The sequence below is a fragment of the Lycium ferocissimum genome, chromosome 3 (genome assembly GCF_029784015.1).
Source record: "Lycium ferocissimum isolate CSIRO_LF1 chromosome 3, AGI_CSIRO_Lferr_CH_V1, whole genome shotgun sequence".
NCBI classification, from domain to species: Eukaryota; Viridiplantae; Streptophyta; class Magnoliopsida; order Solanales; family Solanaceae; genus Lycium; species Lycium ferocissimum.
This window is the reverse complement of record NC_081344.1, coordinates 56509342-56530486: the sequence shown is the minus strand read 5'-3', so window position 1 is coordinate 56530486 and position 21145 is coordinate 56509342. Positions and strand designations below refer to the sequence as shown.

At 36.2% G+C, this 21145-nt stretch overlaps 1 protein-coding gene across 23 annotated transcripts; it reads left to right on the top strand.

Annotated features, from left to right (window-relative positions):
- Positions 1-8589: 8589 nt before the first annotated feature.
- On the top strand, positions 8590-18480 carry LOC132050298 (protein FAR1-RELATED SEQUENCE 9). 23 transcript variants are annotated; one of them, XR_009413359.1, is made up of 5 exons: positions 8590-8742; positions 10430-11941; positions 16060-16696; positions 18050-18090; positions 18175-18480. XR_009413359.1 is itself a non-coding variant. In XM_059441495.1 (3 exons), exons 2-3 carry the CDS (start codon positions 10457-10459, stop codon positions 16225-16227), a joined length of 1653 nt encoding a protein of 550 aa, XP_059297478.1. In that variant the 5' UTR covers positions 8590-8742; positions 10430-10456; the 3' UTR covers positions 16228-18480. The 23 variants fall into 23 exon arrangements, 1 of the variants encoding a protein (XP_059297478.1); XR_009413356.1 differs by having other exon boundaries at positions 16060-17086; positions 18055-18090; XR_009413357.1 differs by having other exon boundaries at positions 16060-17086.
- The last annotated feature ends 2665 nt before the right edge of the window (positions 18481-21145 follow it).

Below are 21145 nucleotides of genomic sequence, written 5' to 3'. Positions count from 1 at the left end.
GTAACATCATAAGGACGGGACAGGGCCCCTCCATGCCCATTTATGTACACAAAAGAATAGTACCAACACTGCAGCTCCGAATCAAATTGAGCTCCTCTAATCAGTCTCGGGATGAGTAGCCTAAGGATCAAGTCTGTCTCTCTATCCACCTGCGGGCATGATGCAGCGTCCACAAACAAAAGGACGTCAGTACGAACAATGTACTGAGTATGTAAGGCATAAGCAATAACACAATACAAGCATAAAGGGTAACATGAGATAGGAGAATCATGAGATAGTAGAGCCATGTACTTGAGACGTTCATTGTACTTACTTACACTTTTCCTAATGGAAATCTTCCATACATATGCATACATATATAATAGTACTATACCCGACCATGTAGGTTCGGTGTCATACATACCCGGCCATAACAAAGCTCAGTCTTATATGTACCCAACTGTAGTGGTGTGCGCGCAATAGATATCATACCCGGCTGCATAAGCTCAGTATTACCAATTAACCATACATATATATACATAGGAGTACATAAGTATCATTAACATCGTCATCACTATATCTTTCCTTAGAGGAGTAACTATCATAGGATGAGATCAACAATATCATGAGAGTATCAAGACTTGTGAGCTTTAGCACTTCTAGAAATTGAGTCATCATGAAGGACATTATAGATTTCACGTGAAGGCATATAACAATGGAATCATGCCTTAAGAAAGAAGGGTTAGCCTTACATGCCTTTACATCTTCTTAACTACTTAACATTCACCTCCAAAGCTTAAAAATCTACATTTAAAAGGATTCATACCAAGGTTAAGTCTTAACGACACTCTTAAGTGCAACTAATATAATTCGTAAGTTAGTGAAAATTGGGCAGCATTTCCCCTATTTCATCTATTTCTACTAATTTCCAAAACAACTCCCAAACAACAACGACATTATCAACAATACCATAGCTAAGGGGCTTCCTTCAAGTTAAGCATCATCCAATCCCTAAAACTCTTTTTTGTGATCATTCATAACAATAGCCACAACAAAACACCATATATACTTACATTCAATACCTCCTCAACATCATTAGTATCACCCACATCAAGATTATACGCATAACAAGAATCACAATTCAAGTTAACTTATCGCTCACAATATCCTTAAATCTATACTTGAACTCTATTTTCTCTTTTTCTTCCTTTACCTACATGGTATAACAATCAAACAACCTTAACCATATGTAAAAGATGTGAATCTTCTTAATCACTCAAGAACAAGTCTTGGATCAACTTATGTCACGACCCAACCCCGTAGGCCGTGACTAGTGCCCGATCTGGGCACCCAAACACACCTGTCAAACAGAGCCACACACGGATGGCTTATATATATACGAATATCAAACACTGTCTCAAGTTATATCAAACTGTGGTAAATATATCTCAAACGCAACCGAATATATATATCAAAAGCCGGCAAGGCTATCAAATGGCGCAACGGCCCAAAACATACACAAATGCAAGCCGACGAGGCTGCCACGGCGAATAGGATCGCCCAGAACATAATACATACAAACACACCTGTACAGAAGTAGGCACAACCCACATACATGTCCACAGACCTCTAAACAGACAAACAGAATCATATGACGGGACAGGGCCCCGCCGTACCCACGAACAAATATATACAATGCAACGAACGAATATATACCAAAAATATGAGCTCCGGAATGAGGGGAGCACTCCAAATGGCAGAAAAAGGGTGTCCTAAACAGGTGGATCACCAAACTGTGCGTCTGTACCTGCGGGCATGAAACGCAGCCCCCGAAGAAAGGGGGTCAGTACGAAATATGTACTGAGTATGCAAAGCAGAAAATGTAGTATACAAATCTGAGTCATGATCGAAATAGAGGTACAGAAAGTAAATGCATTTCCAAAATATCAAAATGTTACTTTCAAAATACGAATCATGCATAGGGCACGAAATATGGTCGCCACATCGATGGCGCCATAACACGGATAACACCGAAAGTTTCAAATCTCCGTATCCCCGTCACATATCAAACACAACATAACGCCATACACGATAACACACGAATATGAGCGGAACCAAGCCCTCGAGCGAGGGACTCGGTGAACCATAAACACAGCATAACACCGGAGTATATCATAATGCGCACGACAACAGAACCGGCCCGGGACTCGGCGAAAGACATAACAGAATGCACGAGCGGAGTCGTGAGGAATCATATGCATAAAATCATTGTCATAAATCCAAAAGATAAGTAACACGACATATTTGAAATCGGAATAATAATTACAACATATTCTTTCGAAGTTGTCGAAATTACATAAAAGGGCATCGCGGGACCCACGGACGGTGTAGACCGAAATGGGCCCGCATGGAAAACATACTCATCCTAGATCATACAAGCTTCTACGAAAATCCGAGCTTTTCTGTGAAAGTTATGGGCGTTCGTAGTTTTCGAATCGTTAAAGAATAAATTCTTTTAGAAATCAAACTTTCATGCAACTTTGGTAAACTAGTAGTTCCAAGGGCATAAGTGTTATATCCCGCATTTTGTACAATCGGATAATTCAAGACAATTGCGGGAGGACAACAAGCAAGGCCATATTTTTATTTTGTTAAGCATATGAATGGCTTATGAAAGCATTTAGAAGCGGAATTATTAAGAAAGGTCAAGGGCATAAAGGGAAATTCGCAATATGCCTCGTGGAATTATGGAGGAAGACGAAGGGTAAATTTGGAATTTGGGAAATAATTTCTCATGAATTGTATGACAAAAAAAAAGTGGGCTTGTGTTGAATTGGGCCATGTTGGCCGTCCAACCCCTTCTTGATGGGCCAAGCCCATATGAGAATTAAGGCATGAGTTTAAAAGATGACTTAATGGTCATCTTTTCTCATAATTTTCTAGAGAATTCAAGAGCAAAGCTTCAAGGCCATTCGGCCAAGACAAAAATTCCACAAGAACTTGGCAAAAATTTCTTTAAAAATCATTTCCTACTAATTCAAGGGTCCCTAGCAAGGTGGAGTGGTCTTTGGAGCAAGAAGAATATATATTCATACAAGTTGAAACCTCTAGCCAAGTGAAGAATTGAAGAAAAAGGTGAGGTTTGATTCTTTCTTATATGTTATGGATGATTTTGTATATGTAGTATGTAAAAAGTGGATAAAAATCCATGGAAGAGTAAACTATGGTGTGGCCGTGTATGCATATGTGTGTAGGAACTATGTGTTAATTATCTTATTTAGTATTTGGGTGTTATGTGGATAATGGAAATTGAATGATTTTGGAGAGGTTGTAGTTGTGTATATATATGATGTTGGCCGTGTGATGTATATTAGGTGTATAGCCGTGTATATGTGTTGAGTTATGAAAGAATGGTGAGCATGTTTTATTTAATATTTTGGTTGTTGTGTTATGGATTTCATGTTGCAAATAGAAGCTTAATGAGTTTAGTGAAGTTGTGGTGGTTGGAGACTTGTTGTGTAAAGTTTATGTAAATGGAATATAATGTTCTTGCATGCATGGAAGATAATGAGACTAGTATGATATTGTTGGTGTATGAATTATTAGGTTGTTATTGTTTTCATTGAAGTTGGAAGGTCTTGAAGGAAGTAGTATATTGATTGAGTTGTTATAACGTATCTTGGATTGAAATTGTAAGTTGTTAGTATGGTTGTGATATTATGATTGATAGTTTGGCCGGGTTGAATTCCCGGATTGTTGTGGATGAGAATTGGCCAAGATGATTTTTGGGAATGATGCATTTACGGAGAAGTCTTTGCCCGAAATTTCGGTAGCCAAGTGTCATTTTAAGAATCCAATTCTAATTGCACTAATCAATGTTTGGTAAACATGACCAAATTGTAGATTTTGACGGATTTGCAACCTGAATTTGGAATAGCATAAGGAGCGGAAAAAGGTATGTAAGGCTTCACCTTTCTTTCTTGGCATGTCTTAGATGTAATAGGCTTGGACACGGGCCTCGGGGACATTTCTATTCCTCGGAATCCGCACCTAAAGTTTCCCTTTTTCATTTAGTAGAATTGAATTAGAAATGGTGCGAAATGTTGGAAAAACTTCCTAAACATCTAGAACTTGCGCGAATAGGACCCGATTACCTTAAGACCCTCACCAGTGACGTCATGAATTGTAATGTACGTAAATTTGGTACGCCGCCTCATTTGCCCCGAGGTGGGCCCATCGTTCCCGGATTTTCCTTATTGTCCCATTTGCTTATTTTCATTCTACAGTTAAGGAAAGCTTTCGGCTGTTATTCCGACTACTAAATAATAGTTGTTTTAACAAATCCATTGATCTCAAAGCATGATTCTTCTCCTCCGATAGCTAGTAAATGTTTTCCAAAGTGCCCGTATTTTCCCAGAACAAAGGTTTATGGCAAAGTAAGTTTTACAACAATGACGATGAACATGTTCTACAATAACATGGATGATGTCAAGGAAGAAAGTGTTTACATGATGAATACGACCATGATGATGCTATGAATAAAGGTTCCAAGTTCATGATTCCAGCGACGATATGAGAACGTTTAGCTATTTCTTGAATTCTCAACTCTATTCGTGAATAATGACTATTTTTAAAGATTCCCAAGTATACGAAACGAAGTCTTATGATCCTGTTTTATGTTTTCTCATGACATTACTCTCTATTAAAAGTCTCGCCTTATATTAATCGTTCCCTCAAGGTGAGACAAGCGCCCATAGTTATTCCATAGTATAATCGGAGGTTCCCGACCTTACGTCACTCCGATGGGTACATGATTTTCTTGGGCTCTCCCGTACTTTATATGACATATGTTTATGAAAAATGTATATGTACATGGGGTAGGGGAAGGGATACATGGGGGAAATGGGAAGGGAACCATGTTTCATTGCCACACAGGTCACCGGTGGCTTATCATCCCGGACGCGGGATGCCGGACGCGGATTTATGGGCGAGCCGGAGTATTTCGGCGCAATGTGGGCGAGCCGACGCTGTTCGGTGCTATGATACTACATGATACACTATGACTTGCTATGATACTACATGATACCCTATGACTTGCTATGATACGATACCATACATTAAGGTATGACATAACATAAGTTCTATTTTCTATATCTATGAAAAGAAATGTTTTTTTTTCTAAAAAGGAAAAACAAGCATGCATGGTATCCGGCCCGAAAGGGGTGTTCCTATGCACAGGTTACTCTCTGGTCTCAGTATATATATCTATGACCCCATGATGTTGTTATTCATAATCTATGCTCTTGTTTATGTTATTTTCCATGTCTTACATACTCGGTACACTATTCGTACGACGTCCGCTTCTTGTGACGCCGCGTTTCATGCCGCGCGTGTCGGCGAGTAGCGGATTTGATCCCTAGGGAGTTCCCCTCGGCGAGAAATTTTGCGGCGCTCCGGTTGTTTCGGAGCCCCGGTCCGGTACTACTTTTGTGTATATATTCGGGCACGAAGCTCGGCCTTCCTATGTATATGTGTACTATGTTTAGAGGCTCGTAGACAGATATGTACAGTTAGATATTTTGTACTCCTGATTGTCCCCGTCGCTGTATAGTATGACCGTAAAGCTTATTAGCCTATGGTTATAATGGTGTTATTAATGTTAATGCTAGTGTAATAAAATAAAAAATAAAAAAAAATGATATAGTTCATACGGCCCACTCGATAACAGAGGTAACAAGATAGATAGGGGTGCTCGGTACAAGTATCGGGTACTCGTCGCGGCCCCTAGTTGGGTCGTGACAATAAGGATCAATATTTCATCACATCAACATATGAATATCAAGAAACAAATGCGTATCATAAACATGCTCGGATTGTGGGAGTAGAGTTTTCTCGAAGTTCGTGTCATAGCCTATTTTAACTAAGGCATGCCAAGGAAAGAAGGTTACTTTACATACCTCAAACGCTCTTCAATATAATCCAAACTCAAGATAAGTCCCTCCTACGTCTCGGGCTGCCCACGATCTATAAACAAGTCATAAAATGCCAAACATTAGCTAAAGACTTTTTGGGCATTTAATTCAATTTTGCCCTTAATTCTACGAAATTTGGGCGAAGATTTCCCAATAAATAGGCCACCCCGAGAATTTAACTCGGCCATATCAATCAACAACAACAACAACAACAACAACCAACCTAGCAACATTAATAATCAATCCGAAAGGTAATACAACATTACTAGCTCTCTTTTCCATCATTCAACAATCTTTCATAAATTCAATTCGACGACTTACATTCAAGCCAACGTCGATACTTATACATTCAAATATTAACCCGAACCCATACCAACCATATCTAAAGACATTCTAAGCGATTCATACAACCTTTCAAACAATCCAACAATTTCCCCAAGCTACCCGAATTCAGCCCCTAAACCGAGAACCTCACTTTAACCCATTCCTTATTTTCAATTCATGATTTGCATCCACAATTCACATTCTACAATGCTATTCTCATCGACATACAAACTACATTAAATGCACAATAGTCTCCAAATCAGTCCGCAACAACTACAAAATCAGTTTGAGTCATTCAACATTCATTTCCAACATAAAATTCATAACGACGACGACTAAAACATTAAGCGATATCAATTCGTTCATTGTCATATAATATGACCCATTTCGACCAACACTACACATATACATATATGGATGATTCTCAATCGTTCTTCACCTTACAATGATCATAATATGCTAACTAGACATTAATTCATCACTTTAATACAACACAACACACACACCTATCACATGACCAAGCCTCATACATATGGCCTCAACTTCAACATACTTTATTTCATGATTTTCATCCATATTAACATACTACAACATACTAACAACCTTTATAACACATAAAACATAATGAATTCTTACCTTTCCTCTTCAACTTCCCAATAGCCTAGGGTTTCCAAGGATGAAAAATAAAGGGTTGATCACTCCAACGACACCTCCACGCTACTTAGGGACCTCAATATAGTGGGTTAGCATCAACAAAATATTTTTGGGAAGTCTAGAAATGAAGGTTGGTTTTCTTGGTTCTTGGCCGAGAACCCCCTTTTGTGGTGTTCTTCAATCTTCAATTTTTTTTCTAAGTGTTGTGAAAGAGAATGAAGACTAGTTAGTCATCTTTTGTCATTTAAATGAAGTGTACAATTGTCCATGCCCCACGCCATGTGTTGTTCCAATTAAAATTGAACACAATTTGTGTGGGCCATCCACCCCACTTACACGGCCAACCATAGAAATGGATGACTTTTTCAACTTCCAATTTTATCACTTTTGGTCCCAAATTCTCCTAATTATTCCATACCAACAAATTCATGAACAACTTATGTCTCAAAATAAAATCGAAGGTCAAAAATCCCGACTTTGTATCCCGAAATAGTTTTGTCCTTAACTTATCATAATTAATCCGGATTGTTCCAATGTACGAAAATACGGGATATAACAACTTACTCCTCCAAAGTGAAGTCTCCAACATCAAAACCAAAGGGAAATCTTGAGTTTCACAAACCCTAGCAAGCTTCTTAGCACTTGAACCTCTTGATTCTCTTGGATTTGGCTTGGATTAGTTTATAGACCTAGAGAGAGGGTTTTGGAGAGCTCAAGGATATGTTTTGGGGAAATAATGTGGCCAAATGATATAAAACGAAATATATAAAGCGTGACTTAAAATCCCGTCGGGCAATCCTGCTCCCACTTTGACGGACCGTCAAAATTCCTACGGTCCGTCAAAGTCCACCATCAAACTGCCCAGCCTAACATGGCTCACTGTGACTATTATATGGTGGTGCTCCACCATTTGACGGGCCGTCAAATATTATACGGTCCGTCAAATGGTCCCTATCTGATAAGTTACTCGTTTCGATTCGTTTGACTTCCAATCCATAGAGAACCTTCTTTACACTTGTGTAACACCTCATTAACCATCTAAGGGGCCCTATAGCTTCTCCCCAAGTCATTACTAAACAAAGCCTAACTCAATTGTTGCGAGATCGTCCCAAACATGACTTACATTCTATTTCCTTTGACGAACTTAATTCCACCGACTCATATGACTTCAAAATGTTAATGTATGAGCTTAAAGTTATCAAATACTCTCCTTAATCTCATAAGGACTTCATGTTCACCTTAAGCTCGTGTTGGTCTACTCACAATGCAACAATCTGGAATCTCAGAGATGTAACAGAAGAGTTCTTTCTAGCAGAATACTTTATCAAATAAAGAGGTTGTAAGTATTTTTTTTTATTTGCAGCTTGGTCCTTCATAGGACAAACCTCTCTTTCAACTAAGATACTTCGCTTCTCGAGAGTCAAACTATATAGATTTTGACTAATATTTTAATTTTTTTTTAATCATATTAATATGAGAAGAATTGTAACCTATAATATTTTTCATATAGTTTTGAATATCTAAATATTAATTTTGAAATATTAAATTGATCTAATTGAATTTAGCTCAAAAAATTAATTAAATTGACTCAGCGAAATGTGACAAGCAAAAAGTAAATGAAAGGAGTAAAATAATTCAAAAAAGAAATAGAGGGTCATGACCTCTATTTTTCATTTTCTCCCAATTTTCCCCTTTTAACTTTCCAACCCCAAATAAAACAAAGAAGAAAACTTAGAATCAAACAAAACGACTCAACCAGGCAAAATCACTCTCCACTTACTCTCTCCATCTGCTTGCTCCACGGAAAGCTCCGGTAAGTTCTGTTTTCATCATTTTATTTTTCTTTGGTTGTAAAAAAGAGGTTCGTTTCGTGTTGTTTAATGATATATAAAATAGATAATATGATATATATGGATTATTCTGAACCCTTCTCTGTAGCTAAACAATCTAACTAAAAGCAATTTGTCAATTTGCTCAAAATTTTCCACTTCACTGAAGGGAAATATTAAAGTGAAGGAATATCAAGTTCCGAATTCAATTTGAGCTTCTTAAGGACACCACTATTCCTCTGCAGCTAACCCGTTTTCTCCAAATCTGTTGACTTGTACCTTCTAAACCCTAATACATTATTAATACTACAATGCCAATTGTAAATTGGGTCCATCAACTTTTTTCAAAGCAAAAAAAGAAAAAGAAAAAAAGAAAGAGAATAAGCAGTAGAATATTGAAATGTTGATTATTATACTGATAGTTTTCAGGCTAGGGACGTTAAAGATCAAGTCATTTACCACATCAGTTGAATACTCCAATTTTATGAAATGATCATCTAGACACCTTCAAAATTTATGTGCCACGTCAGCATTGGCTGGGGACGAGTTGAGGTGTCTAGATGTGCATTCTCAAAGTTGGAGTGTTTAGTTGTCAGTTGAGGCCAAGTTAAGGTGTCTATCTATGTGTTATGCCTTTCAGTTATTTTACATATTTCAATTTCTAACTATCTGAAATGTGAGCATTTGACATCATTTAATTTGATCTACTTTTGTTTTAGAAAAAAGCCATTAAAGATGGAAATATTTTCTATATATTATGAATATTGAGTACTTAAAACCAAAGTAGTAAATTTGAAGTCAATTACTTTCTTTCTATATATCCACACATTTCAAATTCTGTCCATATTAAAGGCAAGCTTTTGGCATCGTTTGCTTTTGATTTGGTGTCTTGAAATACCTCCCGGGACAGGTTTGGCCTAGTGGTCAATGAAGTGGGTTGAGAACTATGAGGTCTCAGGTTCAAATCCTAGTAGAGGCAAAAACATTTGATTTCTTCCATCTGTTCTAGCCTTGGTGGATAAAGTTACCTAGCATCTGGTGGTATCTGTTGCTGGTAGGAGGTGATAGATATCCCCTAGAATTAGTCGAGCTGTGCGCAAGCTGGCCCGACACCACGATTATCAAAAAAGAAATACCCCTCGGACAGTTCTTTGAGCTAACTTTAGCATGTCAGAAAACTTGATAAGTAATATCTGTAGCAAATGAATGATTACTTGGTCTACCCAGAATTATTAATAAAGAGTGAAAGTTTAGTTTCTATTTGGCTTTCATAATTATAAAAATTTCGCTTACAAGTTACTAAATGAGTGAATTTGGCTTGCAATGGATGAGCTATGATAATCCTCATGCCCAAAATTAAATATTCTTTTGTTGCTACAGTACTTCTGGCTGAAAAATCAACTCTTATTCCAATTGTATATCAAGTGAGTTTTTCAGCAATCAAGTTACTTAGCAATTTTTACTAAAAGCAATGAACAAGTTTTTTTATTTTTTTTTTATTTTAAACTTTAGATATCTTGAAATGTTGTTTCACAGATAAGGATCTGATATAAAATTCTGAATATTTTGCAATGAATTGTTACCTCTTGCAATGAATTCATAGTTATGCTGTATATCCAAATGGTGATTAAGTTGTTCATCTGTCAAGAACTAAAAACATAACTTTTTCAGTGTGCATCAGAACTTTGGGAACTACAAATGAATAGCAGACAAAGAATCCTTGGTGGAGGGGTTCAGCATGTGTTGGACTATCTGAGGCGAATGCAAGCAGAAAGTCCAGGATTTTTCTATGCTGTTCAAGATGATAATGGATGTTCTAATGGAAACATTTTTTGGGCTGATGCATCTGCCAGAATGAACTATCACTACTTTGGGGACAGTATCAATTTCGACACTTGCTATCGAGCTAACTGCTATAGCGTACCTTTTGCCACCTTCACTGGCTTAAATCATCATGCCCAGCCTGTTCTCTTTGGCTGTGCTTTGCTTTTTAATGGGTCTGAAACCTCACTTGTCTGGCTCCTCCAAACTTGGCTTCAAGCGATGTCTGGACAGAAGCCGCCTGTTTCCATCACAACTGACACTGATCATCTCATACAGATGGCTGTTACCCATGTTCTGCCGGAAACGCGCCATCGTCTTTGTAAATGGAGCATACTTCGAGAAACCAAGGAGAAGCTGACCCATGTATGTCAAACACATCCAACCTTTGAAATTGAATTTATCAAGTGCATTAATGAAGCAGAGACAATCGAGGAATTTGAATCTCAGTGGAAGGCACTCCTACAAAGATATTACCTCCTGGATAATGATTACCTTCAATCAATCTATAGTGCTTCCCGTCATTGGGTTCCTGTTTTCATGCGAGACACGTTTTTTGGGGATTTTTTAAGTGATGATGATGAAGACAAAAACAGTTTCTTCAATGGGTTTGTGGATGCTTCTACCTCTATCCAGTTGTTGATTAAACACTACGAAAAAGCTCTTACAATCTGGCATGAAAAGGAATTAAAGGCAGATTTTGACTCTACTAATACGACACCAGTTCTAAAGACGCCTTCACCTATGGAAAAACAAGCAGCTAATCTCTATACCAGGAAAGTTTTCATGAAATTTCAAGAGGAGCTGGTTGAGACCCTTGCGAATCCTGCAACTAAAATTGATGACTCCGGAGCGATCACAACATATCATGTTGCAAAATTTGGGGAAGAGCACAAGGCGCACACGGTTAGGTTCAACACATTTGAGTTGACAGCTAACTGTAGCTGTCTAATGTTTGAATTTTCAGGTATAATCTGTAGACATGTTTTATCTGTGTTCAGAGCCAAAAATGTTCTTACGCTTCCTTCCCAATACATTTTGAAACGTTGGACACGAAATGCCAAGACTGGTGGTGGGAGCACTATAGAGGAACATCGTTTAGAGTTACCTAGCAATTCTCAAGAGTCTTTAACTATTCGTCATAATAGTTTGCGACAGGAGGCTATTAAATTTGTAGAAGAAGGGGCAAAGTCTATTCATAGTTATAATGTTGCGGTGAATGCTCTGAAAGAGGCTGCAAAAAAGGTTGCTGCTGCAAAGAAGAAAAACGCTGACAAAACTCTGGTGAACAACATGGTGAATGGACGCAATCAAGGAGTGGATGAAGGAGACATTGATCAAGCAGATTCAGGTCAATCCAAGGTGAGTTTTCAACAGTAGTTTCTCACTTTCTATGATCTGAATTTGGTCCATCTAATGTTGTTTCCATTCTCACCTATACCATCCCTGTAGGTAGTTGGACTTTAACTCCATATGTAGTCATTTGCTCCATGCCAGTGTGTATCCACTGTTATATAAATTATATCCTATTCCCAGTTAGAGCGGTACAAAGTCAATCGACATTTAGAATAACAAACTGATAGAGAAAAAAAGAGTGACAGATGAAAATAGATATTCAAAGATGAGCGCAGGGCCTGTCATATAAGACTGGACAAATTAGAATTATCACGTCCGACAAATATTGCAAGTACTTCATCAAAAAACACAAATATCGCAAGTATCAGATAGAGATGAAACGAGAAAAGGTCAACTGAGATGGTTTCGACATGCTCAAATTCCAAAATAGACCTCCAAATGGACCAATTGGTAGATCATAGACGGCGGTGATTGAAGGTGCTACAAAGGGATAAGGCAGACCTAAAATCACAAGAATAAGGCGATAATAAACTGCATTGATTGAACGTGCTAAAAGGGACCAGGTAGACCTAAAATTACAAGAATAAGTTGTCTCACAGGCCTACACTCGCTCGAATCAATGCGGACATATCTAAGAATAAAACACGATGAGTGTAAAAGATCCATATTGGTGATACCAATTGGTTGGGATTAAGTGTTAATTGTTGTTGTTACACTTGCATCAGGTCTAGGCTGGGGGAAGGGGGAGTTAGAAAATTTCTAGTTTTCTAGAGCCCATAGTTTACGACAAATTACTTATCAGTATTTGAATGACGTGGGCCGAATGGAGCAGAACTGACAGAGGATTCATATCTCCTTCCTCAATTTGGGATTGAGGTGTAGTGGATTGATATATTGAAGGGCACCGGTATTAAGGTGAGAGTTCAAGTTTCATAATGTTTAAATTGGAGTGAGTCATAAAGTGAGAGAAGTTTACCTTCTGAATAGTTTACACCTTCTTTAATGCAAAAGTGGATGCAATGTTACCTTTTTGAGGACCTTTTATTCTCTTTACGGAAAGTGCATGCTATTATAAGACAACCAAAACTAGTGTGTGAGAACTGAGAATTAAACTGGGAAAAGGGAGTAGCATTTTATATATTGCATGGGTCATGAGGTCAAATGCTTTTTGCTAACCAATCTATATATTACTTATAAAATTCGTTTGAATAGCATGCTTGGTCAATAAGGATCAAATGGCTTTCATCAAAGGAAGACAGATTATGGATGCTGCCCTTGTTGCTAGTGAATGTGTGGATTCTAGATTGAGGGGAGGAGCACCTGGCATCATGTGTAAACTGGATGTGGAAAAGGCATATGATCATGCGAACTGGAAGTTTCTACTGAACATACTCAGGCAGATGGGTTTTGGGGAAGAGTGGGTGAAATGGATCAACTTTTGTATCAAGACTGTTAGATTTTCAGTTCTAGTAAATGGAGAACCTGTGGGTTTTTTCCATTCCGAAAGGGGGCTTAGACAGGGGTCCCCGTTATCCCCATTCCTGTTCATTCTAGTCATGGAGGGATTCAACAGTATGATGAGAGTTGCACTTGAGAACAGATGGGTGACAGGTTTCAAATTGAGGAACAGGGAGGAGGAGAATCTAGAAATTTGTCACTCACTCTATGCTGATGACGCAATCATCTTTTGTGAGCCTTTGGTTGACCAGATCAAGTATATCAGATTGATGCTAATAGTCTTTGAAACTTCCTCTGGTTTAAGTGTTAAGTCGAGAAAGAGCAGTTTATTCTCTATAAATGAAGTCCCTCGTATACAAACTTTGGCGGACATTCTAGGGTGTAAGGTGGAGACCCTTCCAACTGGGTATCTTGGAATGCCTTTGGGCTACAAGCATAAAGCAATGGGCATATGGGATGGCATCATAGAGAAGACAGAGAAGAAATTAGCAAAATGGAAAGCTCAATATCTTTCTTTAGGGGGCAGGCTCACTCTAATAAATTCAGTCGTAGATTCTTTGCCCACTTATGTGGTGTCTTTGTTTCCTATCCCTACCAAGGTGATCAAGAGGCTAAACAAACTGAGAAGAGAGTTCTTGTGGCACGGTAACAAAGAAGGAAAAGGCTATAATCTGGTTAAATAGAAGGTAGTCCAAAGTAGGAACTTAAGGCTACACAACAATTGTCTTATGATGATGTTACCTGTTTCAAAAAAAAAAAAAAAAAACAATTGTCTTATGATGAAGTGGTTATGGAGGTTTAATGAGGAAGAACATTCACTACGGAGAGAGGTTGTTCAAAGTAAATATGAACAACACAATCATTGGTGTACAGATGACATCAACAACACTTATGGTGTGGGAGTTTGGAAAACTATCAGAGCTTTGTGGAACATGCTGAAAGAAGATACATGTCTCTAAGATACTGTTCTGGAATGATGTTTGGATAAATGGAACTTCACTTAAGGATGCTTCCCCTGATCTGTTCTCCATTTGTTCAAATCTGAATGCTACAATTGGTGATTGCTGGACACCTCAAGGTTGGAACCTGCTTTTCAGGAGACATCTGAATGATTGGGAGGTGGAAAGAGTGGCAGAATTTTTGAAGGATATTGGTTTGTTCACTGGTACAACCAATATACCTGATGCTATTATGTTAAGAGGTTGTACAGGAAAAGAAACATGGTTGCTAGTGAAGGGAAACCAGGTTTATGGAAGAATGTTTGGGAAAGTATAGCACCTACAAAGGTGAGATGCTTCACTTGGTTGGTTGCAAGAAGGGCATGCCTAACTCAAGAGGTGCTTCATATAAAAGGCCGAACTGTTGTGCCCAGATGTTTTCTATGTATGCAGAAAAGAGAAACAACCAGCCATCTCTTTCTTCATTGTAGATTTACAGCACAATTATGGTCAATGTTCTTAGGTCTCGCAGAAGTCAAATGGACAATGCCTGAACATACTGCTGATTTACTGACCTGCTGGATCAGAAGAGGGGGAAGCAAGAGCCAGAAAAAATGGTGGAGGGTAATCCCCGCATGCATTTGGTGGACAGTATGGAAAGAAAGAAATGGGAGATGTTTTGAAGATACATCAAATTCTATTCAGAAAGTGAAGGAGAATTGTATTGTATCTTTCTATTTTTGGTGTAAAGAATAATGTATAGAGAATGTAGATGACCTTGTAGATTTACTAGGAGCACTTTAAGTTTATCTTTATCTTTAAAATATTTTTATTTACTGTCTGTTTTTGGAGGTCGCCAGCATACCCTTAATGCTGAGGAATACAACAGTACCAGTTTCTCAAAAAAAAAAAAAACTGTTTGAATTTAATGATAGCTCTGGTCATTAAGATAGTCCAGTGATGGTCAGATTGATATTATGGGCCAGGACAATTTTCTCATAGAATCTATCATTTGGCTATGGTGTTTCGAGTTGGCCAATATATATACTATGTGCTGCCGTTAATAAACCTTCTCTTGATCTTCTTTTGATGGTTGTGAGAAAAGCTAAATTGAACAACTGGGAAGGGTCCCTTATCAGCATAGAAACACTGTACTTCTTGGACGCATTCGCTATTATGTCTTTCTTCAGTATTTGATAGTTGCATCCAGGATTGAGAGAATTATGCTGAATTTCCGTCAAGATGGGTGTAGAACTGTGGGAGAAACCATATCCTTAGCCTAGATCAATGAGGAAATTAATAATCCTCTCAATGCGGGATGCAACTCTCAAATACGGAAGAAATGAGGAACTGAAAGTGCCTTCTCCAAAACTGCGGTAATGGAAATTCTGAAAAATAGCACAAGATCAAATCTAAATATTCCAGAAGAAACCCTAAATCTAGGATCTTGAAAGCAAAATGTTAAAGATGATAGTTATTAGAAATTCAAGCGTCATGCTATGCATAAAAGTTGCCTATCATCTTCGAGTTCATCTTTACCCTTCTGATTTGGAGTGTTCAGTTGATAAAATTTGTTAAATCCACTCATATTTGATAGGGGCAAAGTACTTAGATGGACAGTGTCAATTATTTAATAAAATCTTACTGCAAAAGATATTTATCTGGATTACGATGGTAGTTTTAGCGTGCTAATGTAGTGGACTTACCTCCGTTTCTTTCTTTTGACAGGAAGAGAAGGAACAAAAGATCCGTGAATTGACTGCCGAGTTAGATTGCATAAATCAACAATCTGAAGTTTATCGTTCCAATCTGTTAGCAGTTTTGAAAGACATGGAGGAGCAGAAATTAAAGCTATCTGTGAAAGTGCAAAATGCACGGCTTAGCTTAAAGGAGTGATTCCTTTCATTTTCTTGTTTAAATGCAGGAGAATGCTTGGTAGTTCTCTCTCACATTGTGAATTCAGTTCTCATTCAGTCATTGAGGAGACTATGGAAAATGGGTCCGTGAGCTCATACGTGGACTGATGAATTATTATTTTTAAAGTTTGGACTGATTGATATCTTTTTCAAGTAGTTGGGTTTGATTGGTAAATGTATTTAACTGAACCTACATTAGAATTCCATAATGGGGAGAGTTAAATAGTTGTGTATATTCTTTTCTAGCTTGTGGATGTGTGTGGGTGTCATTGGGTCGCTTTTAGGGACAAGTCTCAGTTCTAGCTTAGAGATTATTAAATATGTTGTTACAAGTACTGGAGTATTTGTTCTTTATCAAAAAACAAAAAGTACTGGATTTCTTTTGCTGCAGCAGAACTCATTGGTGCATTTTATTCTTTTGGTGGATATGATGGAAGCAATTACTTGGCGTAAGTTATGAAATTGCCTTTTTTTCGGCACCTTCTTTGAACTGTATGTTTGAATGATACTTGACATTGTGCCTCATGTCTCCTATCACTTTTATAATTGTTCATATCTTCCCCAAGGAAGAGACTGACTTGGTTTTCCAATCTGTTGCTCTTGTTATGCACGAATTTCACAACCGTGTATGTTTAGAGGCATTTGTTTTTGGTTAAAGTTTTTCTGCTCTGTTCTCCTATCTCCTTTCTGATTAAATTTTACCACAGGACTGCCGAAAGATTTGATCCTAGAGAACATTCCTGGGCAAAAATTAGGAGTATATGAGCAGAGCAATGACTGCGTTGGACGGGAAGTTGTTTGTTATCATTTTTGTGCTTTTCGAATGCTACTTTGAAAAGGTTTGCCTTCATTTTGATTTTAGTACTTTGCTGAAGACCTTCAATAGTTTGAACATTTATGTTCTCCGTTCCAATTTTAGCAAAATCCATTAGTTCTGATTCATGCAAAAAGTTCTGGAACAAAGCTGCTCTAGTCATGCTTTAGAAATGCCTCACTAGAAACATGTTAATATCATTTGTGATCCATAGAAACTAGTCCAAGGATGGATTTACACGTTCATGAGACCCCGTGATAGAATTAGTGTTTACAAGCGTGTTGAATAGAAGGATTAGCTGCTTTCGAGTACTATTATCTATATTATGCTTGATCTATACTGTAGTTTACTCACTATAGCATACAGAACCCATGTAACTAAGTATGCACATATTTGTATTAACTGGAACATTAATCTTGATCAATTTGTATATAATACTTGGTAATTGTAGGGTTTTGACTAACTTTGAGTTTGATATGAGTCTTTCATATATTTATTGCTTGCACTTTGATGTTAGAAGTCCAATTACCATGGAATTTCATCTCCAAATGTATTATAATATTTGGAACAAAACCATTTAAGAGATGAGTGGTGTAGTTTATGAAACTAAATTGACATTTTAAAGATGTTTTACCAGGGAAATTGGTTGTGTTCATTAATTACATTCTAGTAAACTATAGTTACGTTAATCTTTACCAATATTCAAGCTACTTGCAGATGAGTGGAAAAAAGGAGATTTTCAGAGTTGTGTTGTGATAATCTCCTTGTGGGATTACACTGGGTATGTTGTTGTGATAATCTCCATGTGGGGACTATTTGTGATGTCTTCCTTCTCTAACCACTCAAAAACTTATTGCTTATGCTTTCAACTTTCAAGATCAGTCTACCAAAATCTATATCTACCTTATATCCAGTAAATTCATGATTTTTTTTTTTTTTTTGTTTTCTCTAGCTCCAGCCTGATTGTATATTTTGACCGTGTGTGAAGTGCAGGATGGCATATCCAGACTCCATGTGCTAAGTGAATGTGTTGGTTCTAAACTGCAAGCTTGTTTCTATGATTGGGACTCGATGGTTCTACAAAACATTTTTTAACATTGTCCTTTTTAACAGATCAAGATTTTTACTAAGGGAAGGAAGTGCAAAGCAAGAAGAAGTTGAAGCACAAAGAGAGACCAACTTCCTGTGTTATTAGGAGTTTATTAAAGATGTTCTTATTTATACATGTTACAATTCCATGTTCTCTTTTGTTATGAGTTGACAAATATAATGTCGTACCATCTGTATAAGTATGTTTTTTGTAATATGTGTAGTTCTCTGTAATTATCTATTAAATTTTATGTGAATATTCATTATATTGTGTGTTTTAGACGTGTTATTTGAATGGAAATGAAAGTATGGTCGCTATTTAGTTTGCTACTCTTCGCTGTTGTTGAAAGTTAACAGACAATTAGAGGTGCAATTCTGTTTTTAAAATCACTTTTAATGATTGGATTTGTTGCAACGATTAAATGTTTTTAGCGACCGAAATGATAATCAGTGGAGAAAATTTGTTCGTTGAAAGAAGTTATAACGAGCGGATTTCTTGTTATGGATTTTAACGTTGACGCTTTTACCAACCGGCGATGATCAGATTTTTCGCGGTCATTGACAAATAGCTATCGGAATAAGACTTCCAACGATCGGATTTTTTCTCGGTAAAGGTCTTTTTTTCTTGTAGTGATATTATCAGCCAAATTAAGGGACCACAAGTGAAAATGATAGACTAATTAATCAAATTCTGCTAGGAATGTATCCCCATTAAATGAAATACTTACTACCTACCAATCAACACAAAATTGGCAGCCAATTAAAAAAAAAAAATCAAATCGTATAAGCATATAGATACAATATTTTTGTTATAGCACTTATATTTTGGGCTCCACTTAAGGTCTGAAATCTAGACTCCTATAAGTTACAATGGGGTGGAAAAGATTTCGTTGTTACAGCTATTGCCATCCATGTGATTTCTTGAAATTTTATACAATCTATACATAACTAAGTTGTTTCATCAAAGGACTTTTGACCGAGTTAATAAACGGATGGGGTCAATGACCAGTTCAAGGATTACTCAAGATGGACCGAATAATGGGTCAATGTCCAACTCACTAAATTCTTACATAGTTTCTAGATTACTTCTTCTTTTTTTTTTTTTTTTTTTTTTTTAATAATTTGTTCAATTATCTAATATTTTTTTCTTTATTATATCCAAAAAAGTCTTTTAAAATGATTTCACAATGTATAGTTCTCATGAGTCAATTTGGTCCGAATATTTGGCTCAAATCAAACTCAATTTTTATTTGAGCTGAATTAGACAGGTCAAAATAGAATGAGTTAATTCGGGGATCACATTTTTAGGGCTAATTTTACCGCCCCTCAGAATTGAGTGTCAATTACAGCTCGGTCAGAAATTGCGTCATGACATTTTCCAACTTCTCTTGCTGAATTGCCTTAAACTCTATACTTTAATCTTAAATTTTTCAAGCACGTTAAAAGCAACTCAAACACACATTCAAGATTTGCTCGCACCAATTAAAGGACTTGGAGTGCTTGACTTCGCTATTGATTATAGAATAATAGAAAGAAGTGCTGCAAGGGCTTTGTTTGGAAGCCACCGGGTAATTGGAATTGAGTGTAATTGGGTGTAATTACGGTTGATTTATTTATTTGACCGTAGAATTACAGTTAGGTGAAAATTAGGTGTAATTGAGAGGGTGTATTACACTCTTCCCCCGCTCAGAGGGGGGGGGGGTGAGAATTGGATGTAATTACACCTACTGTAATTACAGGGGTTACTTTTTACTTCTTTTTAATTTTATTTTAATTTCTTTTCTTTTTTAATTTATTTTTTATTTATATTATTTAATTTTTTATTTTAATTTATTTTCTTTCTAATTTATTTTTTATTTTATTATTTAATTTATTTTTATTTTTACTTTTTAATTATTTGTATTTTTTTAAAATATATTTTTTTATTTTTATAAATTTATATTTCATTTCCTTTTCTTCTCATTTTCCCAACCTTTATTTCTTGTGATTATTGTAATTGCTCGTATTTTTTTTTTTTAGTTTTTTTTATTTTATTCATTTAGCATAATTTATTGTTAATATTATAATTTTTGAAACTACATCTCTTAATATTAGAAAGAATGAGTCATTAGCAAACTTGGCATATAAAAAGTGACGTTATTAAAGTAGAATTTCGTTGTAAATGAGGTTATTGACTTATATTTTTCCTTTCTTTTTCTTTTGAATTACAGGAGTATTTATTTATGTTACGTTGAAACTTACTTATGTAACGTTAGAATTTGACATAAGAGTATTATATTAAAAATATTCTTTCGGATTTTGAATTTAGATTATGTTTTCGATTTTAACATATTTGCTTTAGTTACTATTGACTTGTTATTTCACATTGCATGTTGTTTATTTTTCACTTACGGTTGATAGAATTATTGTCAAACATTTGAATAGTGTTATGGCATTATATTTATATATAGTCTTTTTTTTGTTAAACATCGATACCATGATGTTCTCATAGAAAAGGTATGCTTTTAATTTTTATAATCAATTAAAATTAAAATATTATTCATTTGAATTATATATCAATTATTTTTTACAATATTAGTTACAAATATATGATTATTAATTAACATATTTACACAAGAAACAATGTATTATTAAATAACTAATTTAATATCATTTATAAAGGCACATATTTTTTAAATATTAATTTAATTTTTTATAATTAAATTTTATTTTAAATTAAATTAAGCGTGTAATTACACTTGTGCAACCAACAAACGACACGCTTGTAATTACATTGTAATTACATTATGACAAACAAATGTGTCATTGTAATTCCTGATGTTTTGTATAATTACTAGAAAATCTGTGTAATTACTAGGGTAGTAATTACACCAATTCCAATTACCAGGTGGCTTTCCAAACAGGCTCTAAAAGAATTTTGCTATTTTCATAGTCACAAAGTGATGGAAGGACTCTTTGGTAACAGTAGCTCAATAATGTAGAATTATATTTCTTG

What these genes read in the sequence shown, in the direction of transcription:
- LOC132050298 (XM_059441495.1), top strand. Translation starts at nt 10,457, where the DNA reads ATGAATAGCAGACAAAGAATCCTTGGTGGAGGGGTTCAGCATGTGTTG. An exon ending in CAGATTCAGGTCAATCCAAG is followed by an intron (nt 11,942 to 16,059) that starts GTGAGTTTTCAA and finishes TTCTTTTGACAG; the next exon opens with GAAGAGAAGGAACAAAAGAT.